The 24,448-nt window shown below is 32.2% G+C and overlaps 2 protein-coding genes across 3 annotated transcripts in view; one reads left to right on the top strand and one right to left on the bottom strand.

Moving 5' to 3' along the window:
* Positions 1 to 849: 849 nt before the first annotated feature.
* On the bottom strand, positions 850 to 3,757 carry LOC140667884 (tRNA (uracil-5-)-methyltransferase homolog A). 2 transcript variants are annotated; one of them, XM_072896221.1, is made up of 9 exons: positions 3,677 to 3,750; positions 2,976 to 3,276; positions 2,718 to 2,876; positions 2,433 to 2,625; positions 2,217 to 2,344; positions 1,872 to 2,122; positions 1,568 to 1,802; positions 1,291 to 1,483; positions 850 to 1,183 (listed from the first exon to the last, which is right to left on the bottom strand). In XM_072896221.1, the coding sequence occupies exons 2-9, from the start codon at positions 3,249 to 3,251 to the stop codon at positions 915 to 917; spliced, it is 1,704 nt and encodes a 567-aa protein (XP_072752322.1). In that variant the 5' UTR covers positions 3,252 to 3,276; positions 3,677 to 3,750; the 3' UTR covers positions 850 to 914. The 2 variants fall into 2 exon arrangements, with proteins under 2 accessions (XP_072752322.1, XP_072752321.1); XM_072896220.1 differs by having other exon boundaries at positions 2,976 to 3,757.
* A 936-nt stretch (positions 3,758 to 4,693) lies between these two features.
* Mef2 (myocyte enhancer factor 2) overlaps positions 4,694 to 24,448 on the top strand; it is a 69,914-nt gene continuing 50,159 nt past the window's right edge. The window contains exon 1 of the mRNA XM_072896224.1: positions 4,694 to 5,278. The gene's annotated coding sequence lies outside the window, so the exon portion shown is untranslated. The remainder of the gene's footprint in view (positions 5,279 to 24,448) is intronic.

Below are 24,448 nucleotides of genomic sequence, written 5' to 3' on the forward strand. Positions count from 1 at the left end.
ATTAATGACCCTCTTCAAGCATATCAATTAAAATGAAATAGTTGGGTATAAATCTCATGCAGGTTCTTTGGTTTCTGCTTTGTACTAATGAATTAATCTTTTTTTTAGATGGCTCCTTAATTCCTATATCTTACTAATTTCTGTTTTTAATGTTACTCAAGAAGAAAAAATATACGATTTTCATAATATTGTTTTATTTGCTGATGTAAAACGGATTTTATGAATTTTAAAGATCGAAATAGATAAATTTTCGCTTTTTTTTCTACGATTGTGTAACGCTACAAAATTGAAACGCAATGAAGAATATTATTTATTATGCCGAAAAAAATATATATATATAAAACAAGAGATATCATTACTAACATAAATCCCATAAAAGTTCAAATGCTGCAAAAATAATATTAATAGAATAATATTAATAACGTTATATATTAAAATTTTCTTTTTTTTTAATACTATTGTACAATCTGTACAATTATCTGAATCTTTTTATGATATTCCTATTTAAATACTAAATTAAAATACTCTTTCATATATTCATTATTATTATAATCATCTAAACAAAATTTTATTCAAATATATTAAATAATCCGCATGAAAAAGAATATTTAAAGGTTTATTTAAATTGTTATTCATATATATATATGTATATAATATTATCAACATTAATATATTTAAAAAAAATTATTTAGAGATATAAAACTCTATATATAATATATTAAACTGAACCATTATTTTCGCTAATTTTTCTTTTTAAAAAAATATAAAATTGTTTGGCATAAATGTTGATAAAATTCTCTAGTAATTCTTTCTATTTATATATACACTTTAAAAAAAAAAGCATTTCAAATAAAATATGAGAAACGCAATGCAAAAAATATGCTAGAAGATTAGTAAAATATTAAAAATGTTTTTTATTCTATGTTTTTTTGATTGTTACATTCATTCAATTTTATCGCGTTTGATAACCTTTCAAGGCAAAATATTAATTCACAATGCTTAGTATGAGGAAACATATCCACCGCGACAGCCTTTATCGGTACGAAGGGTTCACCAAGATATTGTTTTGAACTAGGTCGTGCTAAGTCAACTACATTTCTCATGGCAGCACGAGGATCGCACGATATGTACACCAATCTACTCAACTTTTTTGCTTTTCGCAGTGCCAATAAAGCCTTTTGATCTAGAAAAAAAATCAACATGCAGGTAAGCTCTCTCTAACATTTCTCTATAACATTGCGAGATATTGTAAATTTTATTAATTTTTAATGATATAAATGTATAACTTACGTAAGCCAGCTCGTGGTGGATCCACGATGGCAGTGATATTGGATTTTGTCACCCTTTGAATTACAGGCGATAAAATGTCCTCCGCTTTTCCAACAAAAAATTCACAATTGGTAATACCATTCTTGATCACATTTTCTTTCGCATCCTTTATAGCATCGGGAATAATTTCTATGCCTAATACTTCGCCACAATGCTACAACACGAACACTATGTTTATGATGTATGTGCGTGTGTGTGTATGAACATATTCAGAAAATTATGTAATTATAATTAATACCTTTGAAAAGCAGAGACCTATGGTTCCAGTGCCACAACATACATCAAGTAGTGCCATATCCATTGTTGGTTCAGCAAGCTCAATCGCTGCTTTGTACAGAACTTCCGCTCCTGATGGATTGACTTGAAAAAATGCCTGAGGCGAAACTCGGAATTTCAATCCGAGTAGCGTTTCTTCTATGTATTCTGTACCACTAACATGATGTAAGGTGTCACTACTTTCACTGCCTACATTTCTGCAAATTGAAATATTGCGCAAATAAATATATATATTGCTACTTTGGTTCATATAATATTGTACTTACTTTCTGCTCATCGTTTGAAAATACAACGAAGTAACGTTAGCGTCAGCACCTTTTCCACTTTCAAAGAATGTACGTAACTGCAATTTTAACTTCTCCAATTCGTCGCTACTTAAATCTTGAGGATGCATTCCTACTATCAACATCAAATGATTGGCACGAGTAGTTCGAACAGTAACTTGTCTCCAGTATCCACTATGGCAAACTGGATTAAAAGGTTCAAAATTTGATTCATGTATAAATGTTTCCAGTATCTAAAAGTATAAATATATGTGTAAAGTAGGAATGTTAGAGCTTAAGCCAATAGGGCTTCCAACATCTGAAAAAAAATCGATGATTGAAATTTACCTTTACAGCAGTTTTCATACTTTTAGGAATATGACAAAGATCATCAATAGGTGCAACTGCTGTAGAACCTGAAGCGTAACTTGATAATCTAAATCCAATCACAATTTTGTTTTGCTCACTATTTTTACCTGTATTGTAAAAAGAAATTGAATGTAACAAAAATCTTCATATTTATATAATATCAATTCCATATGAAAATGTAATAACAATAATTACCAATTGTAAATTCGCATTTATTTCTGTATGCTTCAGTAATATCTGCTGAAAGTATGTTCTGCAGTTTACAAGGCAATCCATCATATAATTTTTTTTGTGAATTCACCCATTCTATCATTTCTTTACTTTCTTTAATCATTTGCTGGCCAATTTTTATCAGAATAGATCTCATTTCCTTTTGCTTGAGTTCTAACTAAAAAAAATAAAAATAAAAAAAAATATATATATATATATGTAGCAGAGACTTAATATTTTGCAAATAAAAATTGAAATAAAATTCTTTACTTGACTTAAATATGGCATGTTCCACAAAGGAGTAGTAATAAATTTGATTCTATCCATAGGAGAGCAATTTAGATCTTCAACATCAGTTCTCAAACGTTTATTGCTAGACTCTTCTTCTAATTTTCTTTTCACAAATGGATCTGGAGCTGGTTTAGCTACCTGTTGAAAAAAAAATTAATTATAATTAAAACAATATAACAGTATAACATTATTTAAGTTTGAACAAAGAAACAGTACTAATGAAAAACGAAGAAATACCTGTGCAGTGAGTTTACTATTTTTCCATGAAATTCCATTTATAGTAGTTATTGCTCGTTGACGACACTCCTCATTTCTAAAACATACATAGAGCCAGCCACTGCCCTTTCTGGGTGGCTTTACCTTGCATGATTGTAAGTCCAGCTTTTCATTTAGATAATTCTTGAATTCCCTGATTCCATAATATTTGGGTAAACCGCGTACTTCTATTTTGTACTTTTCAGATGTGAAGTCATCTCTTTTAAGATATGCATATGGATCCTTTTCATTCTCCATATTAGTTGTCAATGTTTCCGCAATACTTGCGTCGGTCATTTTATATATATATTTTTTTTAAATTAAAATTACAATTGTTATATGTTAAAATAGTTAAAATTTCATTTGTCTCATAAAATATAATTGAAACTAATTTACTTAACTTTTTTCAAAAGTTTTTGTATTTATAAATATTTTATTTTAATTTTAATATATAAATATGAGGAAATATAAAATATAATTGATAAATTAAATGCAATTGGTTGTTAACCAATGAACAAAACTGATTAGAAAAAATATGTAATTTTTGCTTTGAGGATGCTTTCCTTTCAAGTATAGAGAATTATCTATCATATATATATCTAAAGATTCAATTAAATATCCTATATTTTATACTGCCTTCTCGAAAATGTATTTATATATAATTATTAGCGATTGCATTATACACTTATGCACTATATCCTTTATGAACTCGTGCACCCATGATCCATGATGTATCCCTCCATGTTTTAGAAAGTAAAGGTACATCCTCATGAACAACAACTGCGCGATTATATTCAAGGCAGCGATTTTTTCCCTAGGAAATGAAATATAAAAATTTACACATAAAATATACTAGATGATACAAGTAAAACACTAGACGTTTTTCAATATTGGAATAAATAATGTTTTTTTGATTATACAATACTGGATTTAAAAACAACTTGGGTTTTTCCATTTAAAATTTAAATAACAATAATATAAATTTAAAACTTACATAAAAATATAAAAAAAGAAAAAAGTAAGTGGCCAAAAGAAACGTTAATACATATATATACATATTATAAATATAATCTTTATTTAATTATTATTTCTAATGTGTATAAAATTTTAAATGTACTCTCTCTCTATCTCTCTCTCTTTCTCTCTCTCATCTATTATTTCGTTTTTATATTTTTATTTAGTCTCTTTTCGTTGGTTTTCAATTTTTCATTTCAGACCTCTCTTTTTATTTTTAAATTGGTGTCGGGCGAATAAATAATATTTTATTTGATTTTCTATACCGCTTTCACATTATGTATGTATTCGGGTGTCTGCGTTCATAATATCAAATATCGATATTTCACGATTTATTTAACGAATTTATAATACAATATTTATAAATTATAATATTTTTTTGACGCTAATAAATATTATAATATTCAACCTCTAAATACATCTCTCAATCAATAATCAACGATTTAAAAATATTCAATTTTCAATTACAGAGTATCATGCGTGAGTTTACGAAGGATTATAATAAAGGAGGAAGGTGCTTGAAGATTCGAGCAAGATCGCGCTTCGTGGACGATCCGACGATCGCGTGCAATGAGAATCGACCACGTAGGAAGGAATGTTCGCAGCGCCGCGGTTGGCAGTACTGCGGCTCAATGTCACGCGGCTCAAGGTAAACTATCGATGACGTCAGTGTACGTCACTTAACAAGTGGGAGTGGATGGGAGTTAGATGTCGGCAGCCGCGGTGGCCCTCGCGAATCGCGCACGGTATCTGTGGAAGCTCGCTGTGCCGCTGCTACGACGCGACGATAATGCCGCGCGTTTCTTAGCGATATGTAGTGCCGAGTGCGTGAACGCAGTAGTGGCGTCGACCGACTCGTCGCACGTGTTTCGCCGTGCATGGAAAATCACCGAAATCCATTCGCGCATGCCCGACCGCCGATGACGTCACGAAAATCGTGCTTTTGATCAAACGAGCGTTTCTCGGTGTGTTTCTTCTTCCCTTCCTCTCTCACCCTTTAACTTCTTTCTCTCTTTCTCTCGCTAATCTCCGTCTCTCCCATCTGTGCCTTTTCACATTCGCTTCTTTTTTCCTTCTCTCCTTCGGTCTCTCTCTCTCTCTCTTCTCTCTATCTCTCTCTCTCTCTCTCTTCCCCCCTTTCTCCCTCTTTCCCTCTCTTTTTTTTTTACTGGACGTACAATAATGTTGCTGTGCAAAATCAAATAATCATCGAGGGACGCCGACGACGAGGAAAATCGTGTGGGAGCGGCTGGAACCGCCGGCGAGAAACTGTGAGTAGCAAATCGTCTTGTGCTTCGCCTGTTTACTTTTTCAAAAGTCATCCGTACAGTCTGTCTGTCCGACATGGCCTTCACTTACGCGCACACCCGCGCGCGCACACGCATGTACACATGTAACCGATACACGCATACATACCCGTAACGTAAGTAGGAGTGTGCTTGCGAGCGCGCAGCCGCCGCCGCGTGCACGCACACGCATGCACGCACGTCATCTCGGTCTCCGATTTCGGTGGACCGAAACCGAGAGAAACGAGAGGGAAAGAGAGAACGAAAAAGAATTTTTCAGACGGGATGTATATCAGGATATGCATCGCGACGCGCGCCTCGCCGCGAGATTTATTGATCCTCTCACTTCTCATCGCGGTGACTTCGGATCGATAGTCAGGAAAAATGAGAAGGCACTCGATGATTTTGCAATTGCATTATGTCGTTTCGAGAAATCATTGAATTCACGTTTTATTGCAATTAAATACCGGTACATCACTGATTTCGCAAAAGAAACGTAAACGCGACTTATGAGCAGAACGGTAGATTCCTCGTATGCGTATGTGACAATTGGATATTAAAGAAATCGGGAGATTTGAACCAGCTAAGTCAGCTCCAATATGAGATCTTTTGTTGTTAATTTAAAAATTAAAATTTAGTAAAGAACCGTGTGAAAATTCGAGTATAGCTAGTTGCTTTGAGTTATCTATTGCATACTTGTTATGTCAACACATATGATTTATGGACGCGTCGATAATTATCATCGATTCTTACATGCTACTTTTCATTGTCGTTACGCTATAACTGCGTGCACAACAATTTAATATAAAGATCATTAATGACATATGTATACAAGAATTGACGTAATTTGACGTAATGCTTTAATATTAAAAAACTTTTTTTAAATTATTTTTCAAGTCAACATGAAATCAAATATAATTTATATGAAGACTATGTATAATCGTTAAAATCAGAGCAATGACAGATATGCGTATAACAGTCAAATATCAGTGTAGATTAATTTTACGTGCATCTTTTTTGCATAATAGGGTGCAAACTCTATAATTGATAGATAATTGCACTTCTACAACACGGAATTTTAATCTCATGTTACCAAGCAGTATTTAAATCATATATTAATTATCGATTCATAAATGGCGATGCGTAAAATGTTTAACAGCGAATTAATGCGTTAAATGTTTAATAGCGAATCCTTCATATTCATAAAGACATATTTAATTAATAGAGAACATATTTTTCGACAGTAAAGTTACATCGTAAATTCGCTCGTTGCAATACTGATAAAGACGTAGTGTCCGAGATATCGAACCCCTATCATGGTGTGGTTGTTGTTAAATATTATAAAATACGCGATGTGTTATTTTGCTATGCTCCATTTCCTACCGCCATCTGCAACAGGCACCTCGAGTTTTGTCCTTACAAAAAAACCGTGATCGGTAATGCAGAAATCTATGCTCGAATGCACCGATGTCTACATTCTTGTTTCATATTCAATCCGACCTTATTTTGATGCACAAGATTTTGCGCGATTAGATATGCGATTTACTTTATAAAAAGTTAATATTAAAATTGCAAAAATCTATATATTAGATTTAAAAAAGATATTTATATTTATATACAAATTCTTCGTTTCTATCAATGCGGTTTAAACATAATCGTTGATTAATTTACAGAATGATCAACAGCAAAATTAAAAAAAAAAAATCTATTATATGTATTATATATAATAATTATATCGTTCGAAATTTTGATGATGGTCATTCTGCATTCAATCAAGGATTAATTTTAACCGCGTAGATAAACGAATCTGTATTATTCGTCTATATTATTTTTATCTATATTATTAATATCGACAAATTATAAATACAGAGCAGACAATGCGCAATTCGGTGCGTTTATATTAGAGTTGAATCTTTTATTAATATATATTACCGTTCGATCGTTGTAACCTTTTTACGTGTGCGCGTGCTCCGCTACACATTTCTTAAAAAGAGGGAAAATAGGTCAGTAATGAAGAATTTATAATTATATATATATATATATATATATATATATATATATATACATATATATTATGTATAAAATTTTAATTTCTTTTTTAATTCTGTTTCTTCCAGACTAATTAAATAATAAAGAATTAAGTCAAAAAACCTTACGTTATTTGATTACATATAAATATTTTTTATTTACTATATATATTGTTTAGCATTAATCAAAGAGTAATTTCCAATAAGATCGAAAAGAGTAATTGAATTTGTTGAATAACCGCGACAACATAATGATTTTTTAATAATGAAATTAACTATTAATTTTATCATATTTTATATCAAATTAACTATTAATTATATTTCTCAGAAAAAACATATTGAATCCATTTAATTAAACATCTTAATTTTATTTTATTTAATATATTAAACGTTATAGTATCAATTTTTTTCAATAACGTTTAAGCGTAAAAAAATTTGGTTAAAGAATCAAGAAAAGATAACAGCAGCGATAATTGAGTGTCAAAGTTGATTTATGAGTTGGACGATACACACAAAAATGTATGACTTTAAAGAAATTGTCAGCTTAGCTAGTCTTGAGAACTACGTCAAAATTTTTTTGAAAATTTTAAAACTGCGCTCTTTATATAATGAGTTATTTTATTCAGGGATTATCTCAAGATTTATTATTATTAGAATACATATAACTATAGAAAGGAAATAATTCAATAACTCAGATTATTTAATTTTTATATTATATAATTTTATATTCTATTAATACATACGATTTGATAATCTTATTAGGATTTATTATTATAAATTATTAATATACGTATTTAAATTTCCAATCGCGAATTATTATTATTATTATATATCTGTCAGTGTACTATATACATATATGTACCTATCTGACATGCACATTTCCTTTCACATTTTGACGTAAATATAGAACGTGTTCTAATTTTATAAACATAATTTTTAATTCCGCTGATTACATGACATATGAAATTATACTTTAGTCGGGCCATTCATTATACCCGTTTTTATCGTTTACCGTAGCACGCTAACCGCGCAAGTAATCCTTAATAGAAACGATACGTGCACGCGCGCGTGCTTGCGTTTCTTTCGCTAAAAGAGATACGGAGGGAAACAGGTACGGGAAAATGTGCAGTATACACGACGTGCGTTCGACCTTTTACGCGCATTTCAGATCTAAACCTTATCGGATGCCGGTTTATCGCGTCATCACGCGCGATGCCCTTCTCCACTCCTTTCCTCGGCGAAACCTAGACCTACACAAATTATATATATATATATATATATATATATATATATATAATATGTACCACGCGACAATATCGCGGCGGCCCCCGTATGACCCTCAACGTAGCACAAAGCGCGTCACAATGTGAGTCCTCGAGGCTATGCAAATCCGCGCGATGACCTAAACGTTGACTCGCGCCATTACTTCCCTACGGGAGATAGAACCATCGCGCCCAGTTTACACTAGTATTAGCAGGAATTATTCGGCTATGTCTGCCGTTTGCATGTAACGTGGCGCACGTGCTAGATTTTTGATCGCTCCGAGCTTACTCCAGACGGCGATAAAATACCGTTTACGTGGGAGCAGTCGTAAAGAGCCGGACCGGTCTGTTTCGCGCGAGCGTATCGAATCATGTCGACTGAAGACGAAGAACCTAACTCTCTTAATGTAGTCTTGTAAAGAAAGAAAATACATATATATTTCGTTTGCTTTATATTATGAAATATTTTTGAAAATTGTCATCACACACATCGGCTAATATAACTGGTATATCGATATTTTTAAAAGTGTATGTAATATTGTAACAGTATACAGAATTTTCATTTTTTATCATATGTATATCTTTTCCAAGATATTTTATATATAATGTTATTTATAGAAAATAATGTTCCAATTTCGAGTCTAACAATAAACTAAAATACTTATCATATTTTTGGAAGTAGTTGTATCTTGATCAAAAATATCGAAAACACATTTACTTTATTTTATATAATTTTATATAATCTATTTTTTTAATGTCATTTGTACATTTTACATGAATTTATACTACTCAAATATTAATATATATCTTGAATTTAGTAAAAAAATCGTTAAATGAAAGAGCAGCAATTAACAATTAAATCTAAATTTTATTATAATTTTACTTTATAAATATTTATATATGCAAAAAATATTTAACAACAAAATTAATTAAAATTCTTTCTGAACTCGAAATCTGTTCTACTTTGAAGACGATTAAATAATTTTATTTTATTGTATATTTTAGTATTAAAATTAGTTTTTAAAATATATTTGTTTGCTTCACGTAAGATTTTCTGTAATTTTGCAAACTGCAAAAAAGATTACAGAAAAAAAACATTGAATTTGTCAAAAATTTATTTAGATAATGATGCACCATTTCTATGATAAATTGAGAGAGAGAGAGAGAGAGAGAGAGAGAGAGAGAGAGAGAGAGAGAGGTATCACTTAAGCAGACTTAATACTCAAGAGAGTTATGACTATGATAGTATTACCGTCGGATGAGTACTTAGCGCTTGTAAGTATTCAACGATGAAAGCACATGGTAGCTAAAACACAAAGTCTATGTTTGATTATACAGTTCTTAAGCGACGCAATAATGTTGTACGGAGTCGAATTATAATGGAATATCATGTTTTTTGCATATGCGATGCATATCATAAAATTATCATATATGATGTGAGGATTTATGATTATACATATACACGCGACTTCTCTAATGATTGACGGTTGCTCGTCAAATTCTTATTATATATGAATACTTAAATATCAGATCACATAAATACGTAACATGGAATTGAAATGTATTGATGTAATGATCTACGAAGGTCCCTTGATTGTATTAGCAATACAAATTATGTAGGAAAAATATGCGAATGCATAAATGTAGGTAAAAAAATGTAAAAATATATAATAAGTAAAAAATATAATAGGTATAACGCACTTGAGCAGAGACGTGGGAATATTTTTATGAAACATAATATTTTATTACATTTTGTTTTTTTGTTTATTATCAGATAGATATGATGACGCAATTCGAGAAAAGCGGATGTAATGTGCAACATGGATATCGAAAGATAAAAGATAAAAAAAATTACATTTTTCTATATTTTAATGAAAAGTATTGTTGAAAACACAAATGTAATATTTTTTTTATGTAACAAAGATAGTGTCTAAAATGCTTTCGTTAAATATTTTTGTATAAAATTCTTGTCCCGTTCATCATTATAACTTTTATGATGTTGATATGTCAAAAATTACTATTACAATAATAATATATAACAAATTGATTAACAAAATATAATAGAAATTAAGGGTGATTAAAATTATATAGTTGTAAATTATTTTATTCGTTATTTAATTACTTATTCTTTATTGATTTGCAATATATATTTTTTATCCGCGTATTATACTAGTATCTCACTACAAAAAAAAAATATTTGAAGAGCGCGTCAATTTTCAATTACGTAAGAGAACGGTTTCTATCACGCGTAATAATCTTACAACCAGTGGCGTAGCCAGACTTAGGTTTTTTTTGGGAAGGGGGGCTAAAAATATTTCTATGGCTGGAATTCATAGACTTTTCTTAAGAAAAGTCACTGAGATTTGAAATCTTTGGGGGCGGGGGGCTCGAGCCCCTATAGCCCCCTCTCCTGGCTACACCACTGCTTACAACAGCATATTCTAAGCTTGCACAAATTTGTATACATATTTCTTTTATCAGCGCTACTATTCGCTATAATATAAGTCAAAGATTTCCTTTTCTTATTCTAATAAGCAAAAAGCGGGCGCGATAAGAAGAATAATGTGCTACCCTAGGCATCTTTTAGTTGGTGATTATATCGCCGATATTGTACGAAGTGACATCAGCGTTATGACTAACAGATTCAGTATTGAACCTGATTTTCGCATACATTATGGATTATATGAAATAAGATACTTGAAAAGCGATTAGAATACTATTATAACAACATAAAAAAATGTATACATATATATATATATATACACATATATGTGTGTGTGTGTGTGTGTATCTTGTATTCTTTTTCTGTTTTGACACCGCGTATAGGATTGCTATATTAGTTCGTCGAAATGCTTAATGGAGAGCAAGATGGAAATTAAATTGCGTATTTCATCACCGCGGTGCAAGATATCGACCAGCTGACGCACTTTGTTTACCTGTTTGCCAAGTAACACGAAAACACAATTAATTAGTATACAGAGTAGATACCTCTACCTGCCATGTAAACTCACTAACGTATACTTCGACTACCTCATAGTAGTGCGTTACGCAAGATACGACGAGATTATAGTCTGATGACTATTTCCCGCAAACGGATACGATGCCGGCCGCAACGGATAATAACGCGGAAGGCCGAATGTGTCGTTTTTATTATACTTAACTCTATATTAAATGCGTTTAATGAGATGCAAAATTTTTTGATGTTTAAAGGGCGCGACTTTTGATTTCAACTATAGTTTTATAATAGACTTTGATTAAGTTTGTCTGTGTGTGATACAGCAAATATAATCTGAAATACAGAGCAGATCTCGAAGATTATACGTGTAAAAATTACACGCGGGTAAAACTTCATTTTTGCCGATACAATTTAAGACTTGTTTAAAATATTCGTAAAGTCACTTTTAATTTAATTTGTATCTATAGATCCACTTATTCACATCTACAATTAAAAACTCATTTTCCAATACTACCGTCCTACGCGTATGCTATATTAAAATGATCCCATTACCTGTGCGCACATCTTGTATCATTAATAATCTTAATTCTTTAGTTGCGATCGTTAAAGTGTGTGTGACAAAACTCGACAGAATTATCCCTGGAATTATCCATTTTTGGAAATCGCACTGCGCATATATGTATATTTCACGGAGACCTGATTTTTAGACGCGCTCATATATCTTCGCCTCTCTCTTTTTCTCTATCTCTTGCTCTCTCGTCGCGCCCGAAAAAGCTCGCGGGTTCATAAAAATTCCACGAAGGAAGAAACTCCGTTGTGTGGATGTCGCGCGGTTTGCACGATCGATTTGCGCCGCCATCGACGACAACGATGATGACGAAAACGACGAAGAACGGTTCCATCGATCATTTTCCCGCGGGGATCCAATTTTGCTGACGTCAGGCGTTTTGGAAACGTTACTATGTTATTGAGGCCGCCGCAAACGCATGATGTGTCACGAATGAAGGATTTCCAAAGGGAAATAATTCTTATCGCGTTAAATAAACCTCGATTATGTTTATAATACTTACACATCGTTGATCACGCTGATTAAACAAGCTTCTAGATCGAGATCTAATACAACATAGAACGGACGAGTTTTGCGCGAGAACTAAAAAAAGAATTTGCTTCTGCACAAAATCGTTATTTTTGCATCTGAAAGTATAATCTTATTATATCGGCGATTCTCGCACGATTTATTGTTAGTTCGAAAAGATAAAATTTTTGATAATTATAAATTATATAAATATGAAATATCATGAGGCAACATGGAGATCTTCTTGCATCTTGTTGGAATTGATAAAAAAAAATCTTTATTAAAAAACATGAGGAGGAGAGGATATAATATAAAAAAGAAATATTTTCTTTATTATTTATTACTTTATTACTACAAAATATATATATAATTTTTAAGGGATACTTCACAAAATTTATATGCGTGCTTCATCAGGAAATTAAGTAAATCAGCCAATAAATTAACAATGTGAATTGTACTGAAATTCTATATGTCATTTGCATTTTTAATGCAAAGAGATTGTGCCATTATATGCGTTGGTTATATAAAATAAATATTGCGCGATATTATTAATATGAATGTTGCAAAATTGAATAATTTCTGTTGAGACTGATCTTTTTTACATCATAAAACAATTGGCATATGTAACACAAAGATATAGTTTCCGAGATTTTCCATAAAAAGAGACAGTAATATAAAAATTTTTTTAAATAACATTTATAATAACAACTATAACTTTTCGAATGATAAAACGCGCTTCAATTATATAAAATATTATATATAATAGTAGTGAATAATTAAAAGATTGGATGTGATTTAGTCAAGACGAAGCGTTGACTTATTTGATTCAGATACTTTAGAATTCTGACGCGCATTTTAATAATTCAGTTTGCTCGTATTTTTAGACAACGAGATAGAAATCCGTGAGGGAATATATGAGATAAATGTATTAGAGGGAAATTTGATAGAAATTATAAACTAATTTTGGCTACTCACAATATATTTCATGGAAATAAAGTCGCGAAACATACTTTTTCCAATTTAATAAAACATTCTAAAATAAAATTTTTTTATTTTATATAGCTTTAATTTGTTAAAAAAAGATTTCGTGATATGATTAAACTGTCTACAAAAGTCTGTAGCAGAATCTTATTTTTAGCATCATATATTGTATATATGTATGTAGGTATATCTTACGATTTTTTAAATAATATTAAAAGCTTTATTTTTTTTTTCTTTGAAAATTTACTCTGCGAGAAAAAATATCAAAACGTACTTTTTTTTCATTAAACCGGGAACCGGACAATAAATGAAATTTTATTTCAAGAGACCAATTAAGAGGGTCAAAGGGAGAGAAAACAAGACGATTGTCGCGTAAGATTAACATTTCATGTTATCCGGGACATTGATAACGGCCCAACGCGTCCAATTTGCTCATTAGACGACCGTTTCTTTATTATACGTTCTTTTGGCGGGCGCCCTTCGGCGACGATCGTCGCGCGCGCGCCTTCGGCCGACCTTGGGGGCCGCTCCGTCGGGTCAGGACTGACGTAAATCTTCGGCGTGTGCTGGCGCAAACCCCCGGGTGCATTCTTCCGCCCACCCCCGTGAACGGTGTGCACGTGTCATCGCGTCGCAAGAGGAGTAAATTGCGATGTCCGCGCGTATCGTTCGCCGCGTAGAGAAGAGAGAAGAAGAGAAAGAGGGAGAGAAAAAGAGAGAGAGAGAGAGAAAGAGAAAGAGCGAGACGGAGCGTCAAATGACGCAAGTCCATCGGCTCTCGTGCGCAATTGCGGGCAAGATGCCCGTTTCTCGCCCATCCGTCCGTTCGTTCGGCCCCCTTTTTTCGCTCCTTCACGCGTGTGAAACGCGCGGAGTGAGGCGACGCTTGTTGTAAGGGCGCCGTTCACCCGGCAGGAGTTACCATCACCGGTGCACCTTGCCGATGTTCACCGCCGTGCTTGCATCGGTCACCGGTGCAAAGGGAACATTATCGAATGACGTAAGTCGACACGGTGCACTCGAGCAAGAGAAAGGTGCACCCTCTCCCTCCCCCCTCTCTCTCTCTTCTCCCCCCCTCTCTCTCTTCTCCCCCCCTCTCTCTCTCCCTCTCTCTTTCCCTTTGCCGGCTTTACCCTTTGTCACGTGCGGCTCGCACGTGTACGGCAAACGCGCGCCTCGCCTCTCGCTTCCTGGACGGTACTGCGACTTTCAACGAATATATACGCGCACCAGGTGTGTCGAGCGCGGTTCGCGAGAATAACGAGATCAACATCGGTTTCATTTCTCGACGTTGCGTGAATCTTCTTTAATTCTATTATATCTAATGACTATATCTAACGAGCATGAATATATAATAGAAAATACACACACGCAGTGACAAATGCAAAATAGCCCACAATTTATCTTTATTTTAACGACAGATTCTATAAGGAACTCAAATGTCACGATTTATGTACGTTATTTAAAATATATATGAAACATATCAGAGAAATTTTAAATAAAATACTTAGAGAAAATAAATATATATAATAAGTATATTTCAGTCAGTTTTTTCTTTTTTTCCTTCATTAACACAACAGTAGAAAACCAAGATAGATTTCTTTCCACTTCTTTCTTTAAATATTACAGTCCTATTATTATTCTATCAGTGATAAAAAATATATAAGAGGTTAAAAGGGTAAAACAACAATTAATGTCAAAATAAAATATTTTCTGGATATTTAAGTGAAAATGAATATATTCTAATGAATCGAGACATTTGTGTGATCCACGTCAAAATGGAATATTATTTTTAATTCTCTCTTTCTTTTTGTCTGTTTTTGACAGAATTTTATTATAACGATAGCATTTTTGCACATTCTCCAATATTAATGCTACTAAATTATCTATTTCCTGAGAAATAAATATTTTAGAGAATTATCTGAAAATAATAATTATACATAAGTTTAATTATTAATTATGTAAGTATTAAAAATTTATTTTAGTAATTTTATTTTTGATCTCAGGAGAAAGAATAAATTGATGCAATCGATAAAAACCAGCTTGAAAGTTTATAGATCATAAAATTCAAACGCGCGATCAATATGTGGGTATATCATATGTAATATATTCGTCGTTCGCATTTTAAGCATGCGAGCTGTCTGCATCCGAATAAAGAAGTGTTCATTTACACGAATGGTCGTGCCACTACGAGAAATCAGAAAACTAGAGCGAAGGACGTGTGTTGTTATCGCAGTCCAAATGCAATGCTCCACAAAAAAAACACTAGTAAAGAAAGAACTAATTGCCATTAGCAATCGCAAAAAAAAAAAAAAAATATTTTGACCCGTATTTTTATAATTAAATCTTATTTTCAGCTGTCTTTAGATAAATAATATTTTTATTAGCCTTATTAGTTTGACTGCCAGTGTTTATGATGTAAGTACTCGTAAGTAATGACATACTTCAAATTTAGACTATATTGTATGTTTCGTTAAAATAATAATAATAATAATACTAATAATAATAATAGTAATAAAATACTCAAAAATTTTCTTTTTTTGTAAGAAAATATAAATATTTGTAATATTTACTGTTGATCCCTTTTAAATTAAATAAGTATTTCAAATAACATTTTAATTTTAATGCGTGCATAAATTGTTATTTTATAATAACTATTTATAATCTAGTAGGAAAAATAGTTTTACGTAAATAATTTTATTTCTTCTATTAAATATTATTTTGTTTACCTTTGATCGTGGGATACTTCGTATATAACAGCAGCGTGTATCTTTAAAAAAAAAATCCAGCTATTTTTTTCTAAAGATAATATTAAACTCTTATTAATTAAATATAACGAATTAAATTTACTTCGGACAACTTTACTCACAAATATCCAGATACGATACATTCTTTTTCTTCTAAATGGGCATTCGTCTGAAACACGACACTTACGATATATTGCGTATCGACGCATTCGAAATAAATCTCCAGTGATTTCGGAAATCCTTTCCTTCTCTCTTCCCCCAAATTATACGCACATAATTCTCTACAGGTATAGGACAAACCTATGGCAATTCGTTGTGCCAATCGTAGCGAACAGCGACCCGATCAAAAGAACGCGCGAATGAAAACGCGATTCGTGCCCGCGGGGAAGGGAAGAATGACAGATCGCGCGCGCGAAACAACAAGGGTGAGGAGCAGCAAGAGGAAGAGAGGGAGAAGGAAGTGGCAAGTGGAAAAACGACAATCGCGATGCGGAAGAGCACTTTCGCACGTGGCCTATAGGACCACGTGGGTTTTTCGCCTGCGTCACCGACCGACCGACCGACCGACCGACCAACCGACCGACCGACCGACCGACCGATCGACCGGCCGACCAGCCGGTCGAACGAACGAACGAACCGACACCCCGTCGAGTGTATTGATTGAGGGTGGCCATGGTCGTTTCCATAGCGACGTTTCTTTTACCTGTACTTGTACGCCGTGCGCATGCATGATACACCTTTCCGGCTGTATATATGCCATCGCGTAGGTGCGCGAGGTGTACCCACGATATGGGCGGGATGGGGTAGTATCTTCCGTCTCTTCCCCTCGACCTCTTCTTCTCTTTCTCCGCTACTGCGACTACCGCGTGGATTACGTAGGACAGGGGACAGGCGAAGGAAACGATACACGCTCGATATCAAGATAAGAGAGATACACACGTTATCCTCGACACGCACTCTTGAGATTGTCGTTGTTGTCAAGTGAGAGGAATTGTCTTTTTAGTAAGATCGAAATAACGCAAGTAATAAAGTTATTTTAGCTGTTGTGAAACTCCATTTTTGTTTATGTTAATCAAAATTTTATTATATAATATTTATAAAACATATAAAAAATCTTTTTTGATTCTCTTGTAGTAGGAATGAAGTAATAAAAAAATAATATACAAGTATAGTAAATAGATGTAATTTATGAACTTATTATAACAGTAACTTAATTCGTTTTTTTTTTACAAGTTTGAGATAGTTTAAATTTAATTTTTTAATTACACTTTAAGATTGTATAATTTTCAATGATTTATTATTTTTAAATCAAATAACCTTTAAACTAATTATTTTCAGCGCGGGGATATTCATTATCATATTATCATTGTAATCTAGTAAAATTATTGCAAAACGTACAAATTTTTTTTAATTCATTAAAATAACATTTTGAATTAAATTAATGTTTTCACAATTTTCTTATGAAAAAGCATTGATTCTTTGGAAAAAAAACATTATTTGCATTTCTACATATATTACATTTTTGCTATTACAAAACTTGTCGCTGTTTCTTCAAAACAGTTGATTTGCCGTATATTTACGTTTATAATATACGTTATATTATGATTTACGAATATAAAAGCTACATACGCGATCGTAATTGCCTGAAATGTGAAAGCGCGGTAATCAGAATGATAAAGCAATGACGGTGGAATTGTTGTTTGGTCGTGCAAGATAACGTCGTATACATAACAAGTGTAATTAGATAGTTTGATGCACACGAAATTTACCAACACAGATAGGACGACGTTAATGATCGAATTTAAAGAATTATGACGCGTAGCCTTTGACGGTGCAACTCTGGTCGCGAAGATTTTTCTTTTAACCACCAAACCGACAAGAGATAATCCGAGTATTAGGTTATCTTTATCCGCCCTGTATATCTCTCGTTCTCATTGGCGTAGAGAGAAGCTTGAAAGTCGGCTAAAATACAATTTGCCATAATTTTTGGATTATTATGAAACATAAGATACTTTGAAGTTGTAGGAGCATACTTACTTTTCCGATTGTTTCAATTTTTATTTCGTGAATTTCTTTAAGTTCTTACGAAATATTGCAACTTCAATTTTAATTACGAGAAAAATGTCACTTTTTCAATTTTACATATATTTATTTGTTGACGATTGTAAAACAATATTAAAAAGTACAAAATATAAAAATAATAATACGTTAAATAAGATTACCTTGTTTACGTAGTTACTTTGTTAATAGTTTTGTACTTCAGAGTTAAAAAAAATCTTTAAACAAAGTTTTGTGTAAACTTTAAAATTGAAATTTATAAATAAATTGCCTTGAACATCTATTGATCTTGGGAACCATTTTTGGGTTTATTTAAATTTTGATAGCGGACACTTTATGATCAATACCATTGCTATTAAAATCGTGAAATGCTAATGAAACGATGGAGAAAAGTAATAGAAAAACTTTGCATTAAACAACAGATATTTTGTTGACATCTCAAGAAATTTTACCAGACAAAAAAAGTGATTAAATCGCGACCAAATTCTTAGCCTTTTATTTCAAACGGAAAATATGTTCGAAAATCATAATGATTCACGCGAAACGAAGAAACGCGAGATTGCGAATGTCGAGGAAACCGACATTGGAACACGTGATTCGACCTCTCAGGAATCGATACGTGAGAAGAGTCGTGTTGGTCAGCTGACAAGGCGCCGGGCGATATCCGGCAGTGAACGAGAAATAAAAGGAGCGTGGGTGGGAGGTAAAGAAGACAACAGGGAGAGATGGGGGAAAAGGAGGGATGCTATGAGAAACACGCAGATATACCTACTATTACGTATTGCCAGCTAGCGACAAACGTATACCGTCCTGTGATTTTACTTGTTGAACTTTATTTGATCATATACGCAGAGAGAGAGAGAGAGAGAGAGAGAGAGAGAGAGAGAGAGAGAAAAAGAGAAAGAGAATTTCATTAGTACATTTGATTTTATTTAGCAAAAAATCAATTATTACAAAATTAAATAATAACAGAAAATATAATTTATAACCGAAAAATTTTGGAGAAAAAGTTCTCATTCGTAATTCTTTTTTTGGAAATGGAAAATTGAAATTGTATAAAATTTTGTGTATGTTCGAATAATATTTATATTTATATATTCAAACCAGATAGAAAAATATATTTATAATAATATTCTTTTTAAAGGACAGATATTTTTCATAGATTTAATAAAATATCAGCGCATATATCTGGAAAAAAGGAATTTTTTTTAAAGAAAGACAATCATATAATATGTATAAGAAACAAGTTTTATTCTTCAGAAAAAATCGCTTGTTTATTTGCGTGCTTACTAGATATAGTGTACTTTTAAAAGAAAATAATGAAAAAACCCTAGACTCTGTCATTTTTAATGAATTAATTTTGATTGGATTATTAAATGTTATATATCTTATATATTTAATATGATAACCTGATTAATAAAAAATGAACTAAAAATAAAATAAACTGATATTATAATTAAGTTGACAGTGCAAGACTTCAATTTCACACACATATACGCACATATATTTTTTCAAAGCTTTTATATGACCATTGTGTTGCATACGCAAAAATATTACCAAGAAATATATTTACGAGAAGTATTCCGAGTTCTATTCTTTTATTTCGTATATAGAAAAAAAAATGAAAATATATACATGTATATATTATCAAATAAATTACGCGTACGTTGCATAGTTGCTGAAGACGTAAATCTATTCGATTGCCGATTGAATATCAAGAACGTAACAACATGTTTTATGTATCCTCAAAGAAAGGTGGAAGGCTGAGAGTCTGAGAGGAGGAAAAGTGACGGAGCAAAAGGAGCGCTGTGGGAGAGGGAGAAAAAGAGATTAGGAAGAAGACAAGAGGAGACGCGTGGTGGATGAGATTTCATAGAGACGGCCGTCGCGACGCGGCTCGAGCTCTTCTCAAGAAGGTGTCGGGGGCGGCGGAGAGGAAGCACGCGGAGGACGCAAACTACGCGGTGGAGAGGAGTAACGGGGAAGGACGGGGTGGGAGTGACGCGGGGAGGGCAGTTGCGACGCCGGGCGTCCGGTGATCGCGCCTTAAAAGGTCCGACGCCGCACGCGCCCAGCAGCTGCCAACTCTCCCTCTTCCTTCCCCCTTTTCCTCTCCTTCACCTCCTCTCCTTTTTCTCTCTTTCTCTGTCTTTCTGCGTTAGCAGCGGCAATGAATGCGCCTTCAAGTTTCTTCTTACCCTTTTTCACATCTATCTCTTTCCTTCTTCTCTTATCTTCTTTCGTATCTCTAATCTTCTTATCTTATCTTGGCAAATTATACGGTCTCGCGGATTTTCTCAGTTTCTCTTTTCCACGATCTCTTCCCTCTTGATCGTCGTCACCGCCGCTACCGCTGCTGCTCGATCAGCCGCCTCCTCTCGTCACGCTTGGCCCTCGCGTTTTGGCGGCGAGTATCGCGTTTCAAGTTAACGTGCAAGTACCATGAACGAGAATGAGCGAAAGAGAGACGGAATAGAGACGCGCGTTTGGGAGGAGGGGCAAGCGCGCGTGTGCGTGATTCACGCATGACGTCTGCACCAGCAGTGACGGCAGTAGCAAAGATCAGGAATTGAATCTTTGATGGTGATGATGATGATGACCCAGGTATTCTTCCCTTTATCGCGCGATATGCTGTTTAAAATTTTAGTATGCTATCATACGAGAATCTTCCTTTCATCAGTCTTCCTTGAAACTCTTTTTTTCAAATATGGCAACGTGATTACATTGGTTTTTTGAACAATTGATTACATCAATTTTTGGAAATTTTTCCAATCTTGATTGGTCAATAATATATTTAGATTTAAAACTCAAAAAGTCTGTCTGAAATAAATATAAAAATGTACGAATAAATATATATAATATAATAATAAATCTATATAAGAATAAGTTTCAATATGTTCAAAAACGTGATTAAAAGTTTATTTTGTTAGTATGTATTATATTAGAATTATTTAACTCGTAATAAATAACATAGATGTAACATCACGTCAATAGATTCAGCTCAAGATCTCATGGTGACACATGAGAAGTTAGAAATATTAAAATACAGATGATATATTCAGAATCTTTAGAATAGCGGGATGTAAGTCTTATGTTCGCGTAATCTTAATTTAATCGTTAATATCTAATATTTAAAGGTATAATATTAAATTAATAATAATATTAATACTAATGTGACAGCCGATAAGGCATCTCTTCCTTACATTGTAAAGCTTACTTTAGAGTTAAAAGGATTTAGTCAGACATAAGAGAAAATAGTGTATTTGAAATATAAATAATTACGTAAATATAAAAAATTATATTTACATAAGCTCTATTTCTTTCAAATTATGAAATTGTTAATAAAAGATGTAACTGCTCTCTATATTAATTCAAATTTTATTAAAAATATTTACCGGAATATTCAAAGTAAAAAAATATTTGAAATAAATTATTGAAATAAGTTAACATAAAAAAATTTCGAAATAATTTTATATTTTATAAAATAAAATTTTTTAAATGACATCAATGTAAGTATATATGTTTTGAAATAATAGTTTCAAATAAATATATAAATAGTTCTTATATATTTTGTATCTATCATTAATCATGGAAAATAAGTCTTTAAATAATATTTTATTTCAAATAAAACTATTTAAAAATAAAATTTAAATAAAATTGATTTTAATAAATTACATTTAAAATGTTTACTATTAGATTTAGGTCAAAAGTGACAAGGAAAAAACTCTAGTACATTTAGACATTATAACTTTATGATACCTATTAATAGAAATGTCCACTTGAAAAGTACCATTTGCCAAATCAAATTCGAATAAACTTCCGATATCTGATTTCCTATTCCTGTTTGTTCTTTATCAAAACTACAATCGTATTTCTTTGAAAAATGATTTTGTTGCAGAAAATCGTTACTTTATTATAGAAAACTAACGTTAAAGTATTTTTTCTCGTGTGTTCATTGCTATAACATCACCTTCATATGATTTAAAATGTATATATAAGTTTTAGATGTGATTAAGATAATATCAAAAAATATCTAAATACGCGTTTTATAGTTTGAGCATAAATATGTCACGGAAATATGGATAATAAAATTTAATGATAAATACGGATAATAAAATTTAATAATAAAATATTCATTAAGGAAAGAATTATTTATATAACCAAGTGCAATAATAAATTCGAAGTTGTGTTAACTGGAAAAAAATGACTGTTATTTTTCTTAAAATCTATTTGTTTACTTGATTATCTGTGAACAAAAAAAAAAATATTTCTCAAGCTTTTTCTATACAAAGTAAAATTATATAATCAGCATTCTACGAAAAAATTCAGATACAACAATCTTATCATCTACCGCTCTATCTCTTTACGCATTATCATTTTCAAAAAATTTATTACAAGGTTACAATAGTCGTCTTTCTTTCAATTAAAAAGTTTAAGACGCTGATAAAAAGCTTTGAATTATTTACATAGCACTGAGCAAGTAGAACAAAGGCAAATAAAGGGCAAAGATTTTATCGGCACCTTTCGAACGCGTGGCAGCGAGAAACGTGTGCACACGCGCGATTCATGTACACGCGTGCAACGTGTTATCGAAATGCCATACCGATGCGCTCGTGCAGCCCTCGAAACCCCTTAGACAGGCCTCTATCCCGTCGCTCTCACCCTTGGTTGTCTCGCTCGTTCGCTTTGTGCCATCCGTTGGTTGGTCGGATGGGGAAGGCGGGGGGTCCGGTACTTACGTTCAAGATGATCTCCCGCTCGAGAAGCGACACTGCATCACTGCAGTCAGTCACATTGTAGTGGCACTATGTCATTAACCTTTTGACTAGAATTCGTATATGTATATATTATATATTGGAAGACGCGCACACGTATATAGAGTTTATTCGAAGAAAATGTTAACCAAACATTAATAATTAAAATAAAAATATTATTTTTAATATAAATAGTATTATAGAACACTATGATACACACATATATTATTTTTACTTTTAGAATTTTTACGATTCTATTTTATTGTTTCCATCTTTTAGCTTTATTTATTCTTTATACAATTTAAAAAACGAAAATTTAAAAACTTATACGATTTTATTTTATATTTTTCATCTCTCTCCCTCTTTCAATTTTATTTACAATTTTTTTTTTTTACATTATAATTTGAAAATGATCTATTTCATTCATAGACTTTTATTTTGATTTCTTAATATGTTGGAATCTAATTTTTATTACTCTCTAATATATCTCTATTATTATTATAACTATATATAATATATAGTCTATACATGTATATACATATATTGAATTTCAATATTGTTACATTTTCTCTTTGCTTTTTCTATCTATTATACTATCTGCTTCTGTCGGGAAGATAGATTTTCGATGATAGGATTAGTATTTTATCGAATAGGCGAAGCGAGAAAGCGTGTAACAACGCAATGACTGCCACGTGCTCCGGATGTGAAACATGTGCGGGAATTCGAGCGGCGACTAATCATTTACGAAAAATCTATGTGTAAATTAGAGAATAATATTTTACGCACGCATGGCCGTCTTCGCGATGATTCATTAACTGCGTAGAACTAGTTTTCAAATTCATCAAACTCGTCGTTTAAAAATTTCGATAAAAAAATGATCGCTCTTCTCGTAAATGAGATTACGCAATGTTTACTTTATAATTTTAATAGTAATAATTTGAATATTACTATAGATTTTTAATGCATTCACGAATCTAATTTCTTGTCTAAAGTTGTCCATTTTTATTCAAATCATTCGGTTTTCAGAATCTTTTATATTAATTAACAATTTATATTAAAACTCTGCTTAAATTTCTCGATATTGAGGGAAAAATTTCTCATCTATTTGTACTCTCGAAATTGACCATCTTGCACTGACCATAAGGCTATCTATTAAACTTAAATAGAAAGAAATATAATTAGAAGTGTATTATAACTTTTAGATAATATAAGAAAGTAAAACATAACTCTCGTATAAAAGCTTGTACGAGAAGAATCCTTTGATCCAGATTTTTCCTTGTACCGATCGATGTGCA

The sequence above is a fragment of the Anoplolepis gracilipes genome, chromosome 7 (assembly GCF_047496725.1).
Source record: "Anoplolepis gracilipes chromosome 7, ASM4749672v1, whole genome shotgun sequence".
In the NCBI taxonomy this organism is placed as follows: Eukaryota; Metazoa; Arthropoda; class Insecta; order Hymenoptera; family Formicidae; genus Anoplolepis; species Anoplolepis gracilipes.

Excerpts from the sequence above, each read along its gene's own strand:
- LOC140667884 (XM_072896220.1), bottom strand. The coding sequence starts at position 3,290 with ATGACCGACGCAAGTATTGCGGAAACATTGACAACTAATATGGAGAAT. Across the intron at positions 2,877-2,975 it reads ATAGTAAACTCACTGCACAG|GTAGCTAAACCAGCTCCAGA; the intron begins GTATTTCTTCGT and ends TTTTTTCAACAG. Across the intron at positions 2,123-2,216 it reads GTATGAAAACTGCTGTAAAG|ATACTGGAAACATTTATACA; the intron begins GTAAATTTCAAT and ends TTATACTTTTAG.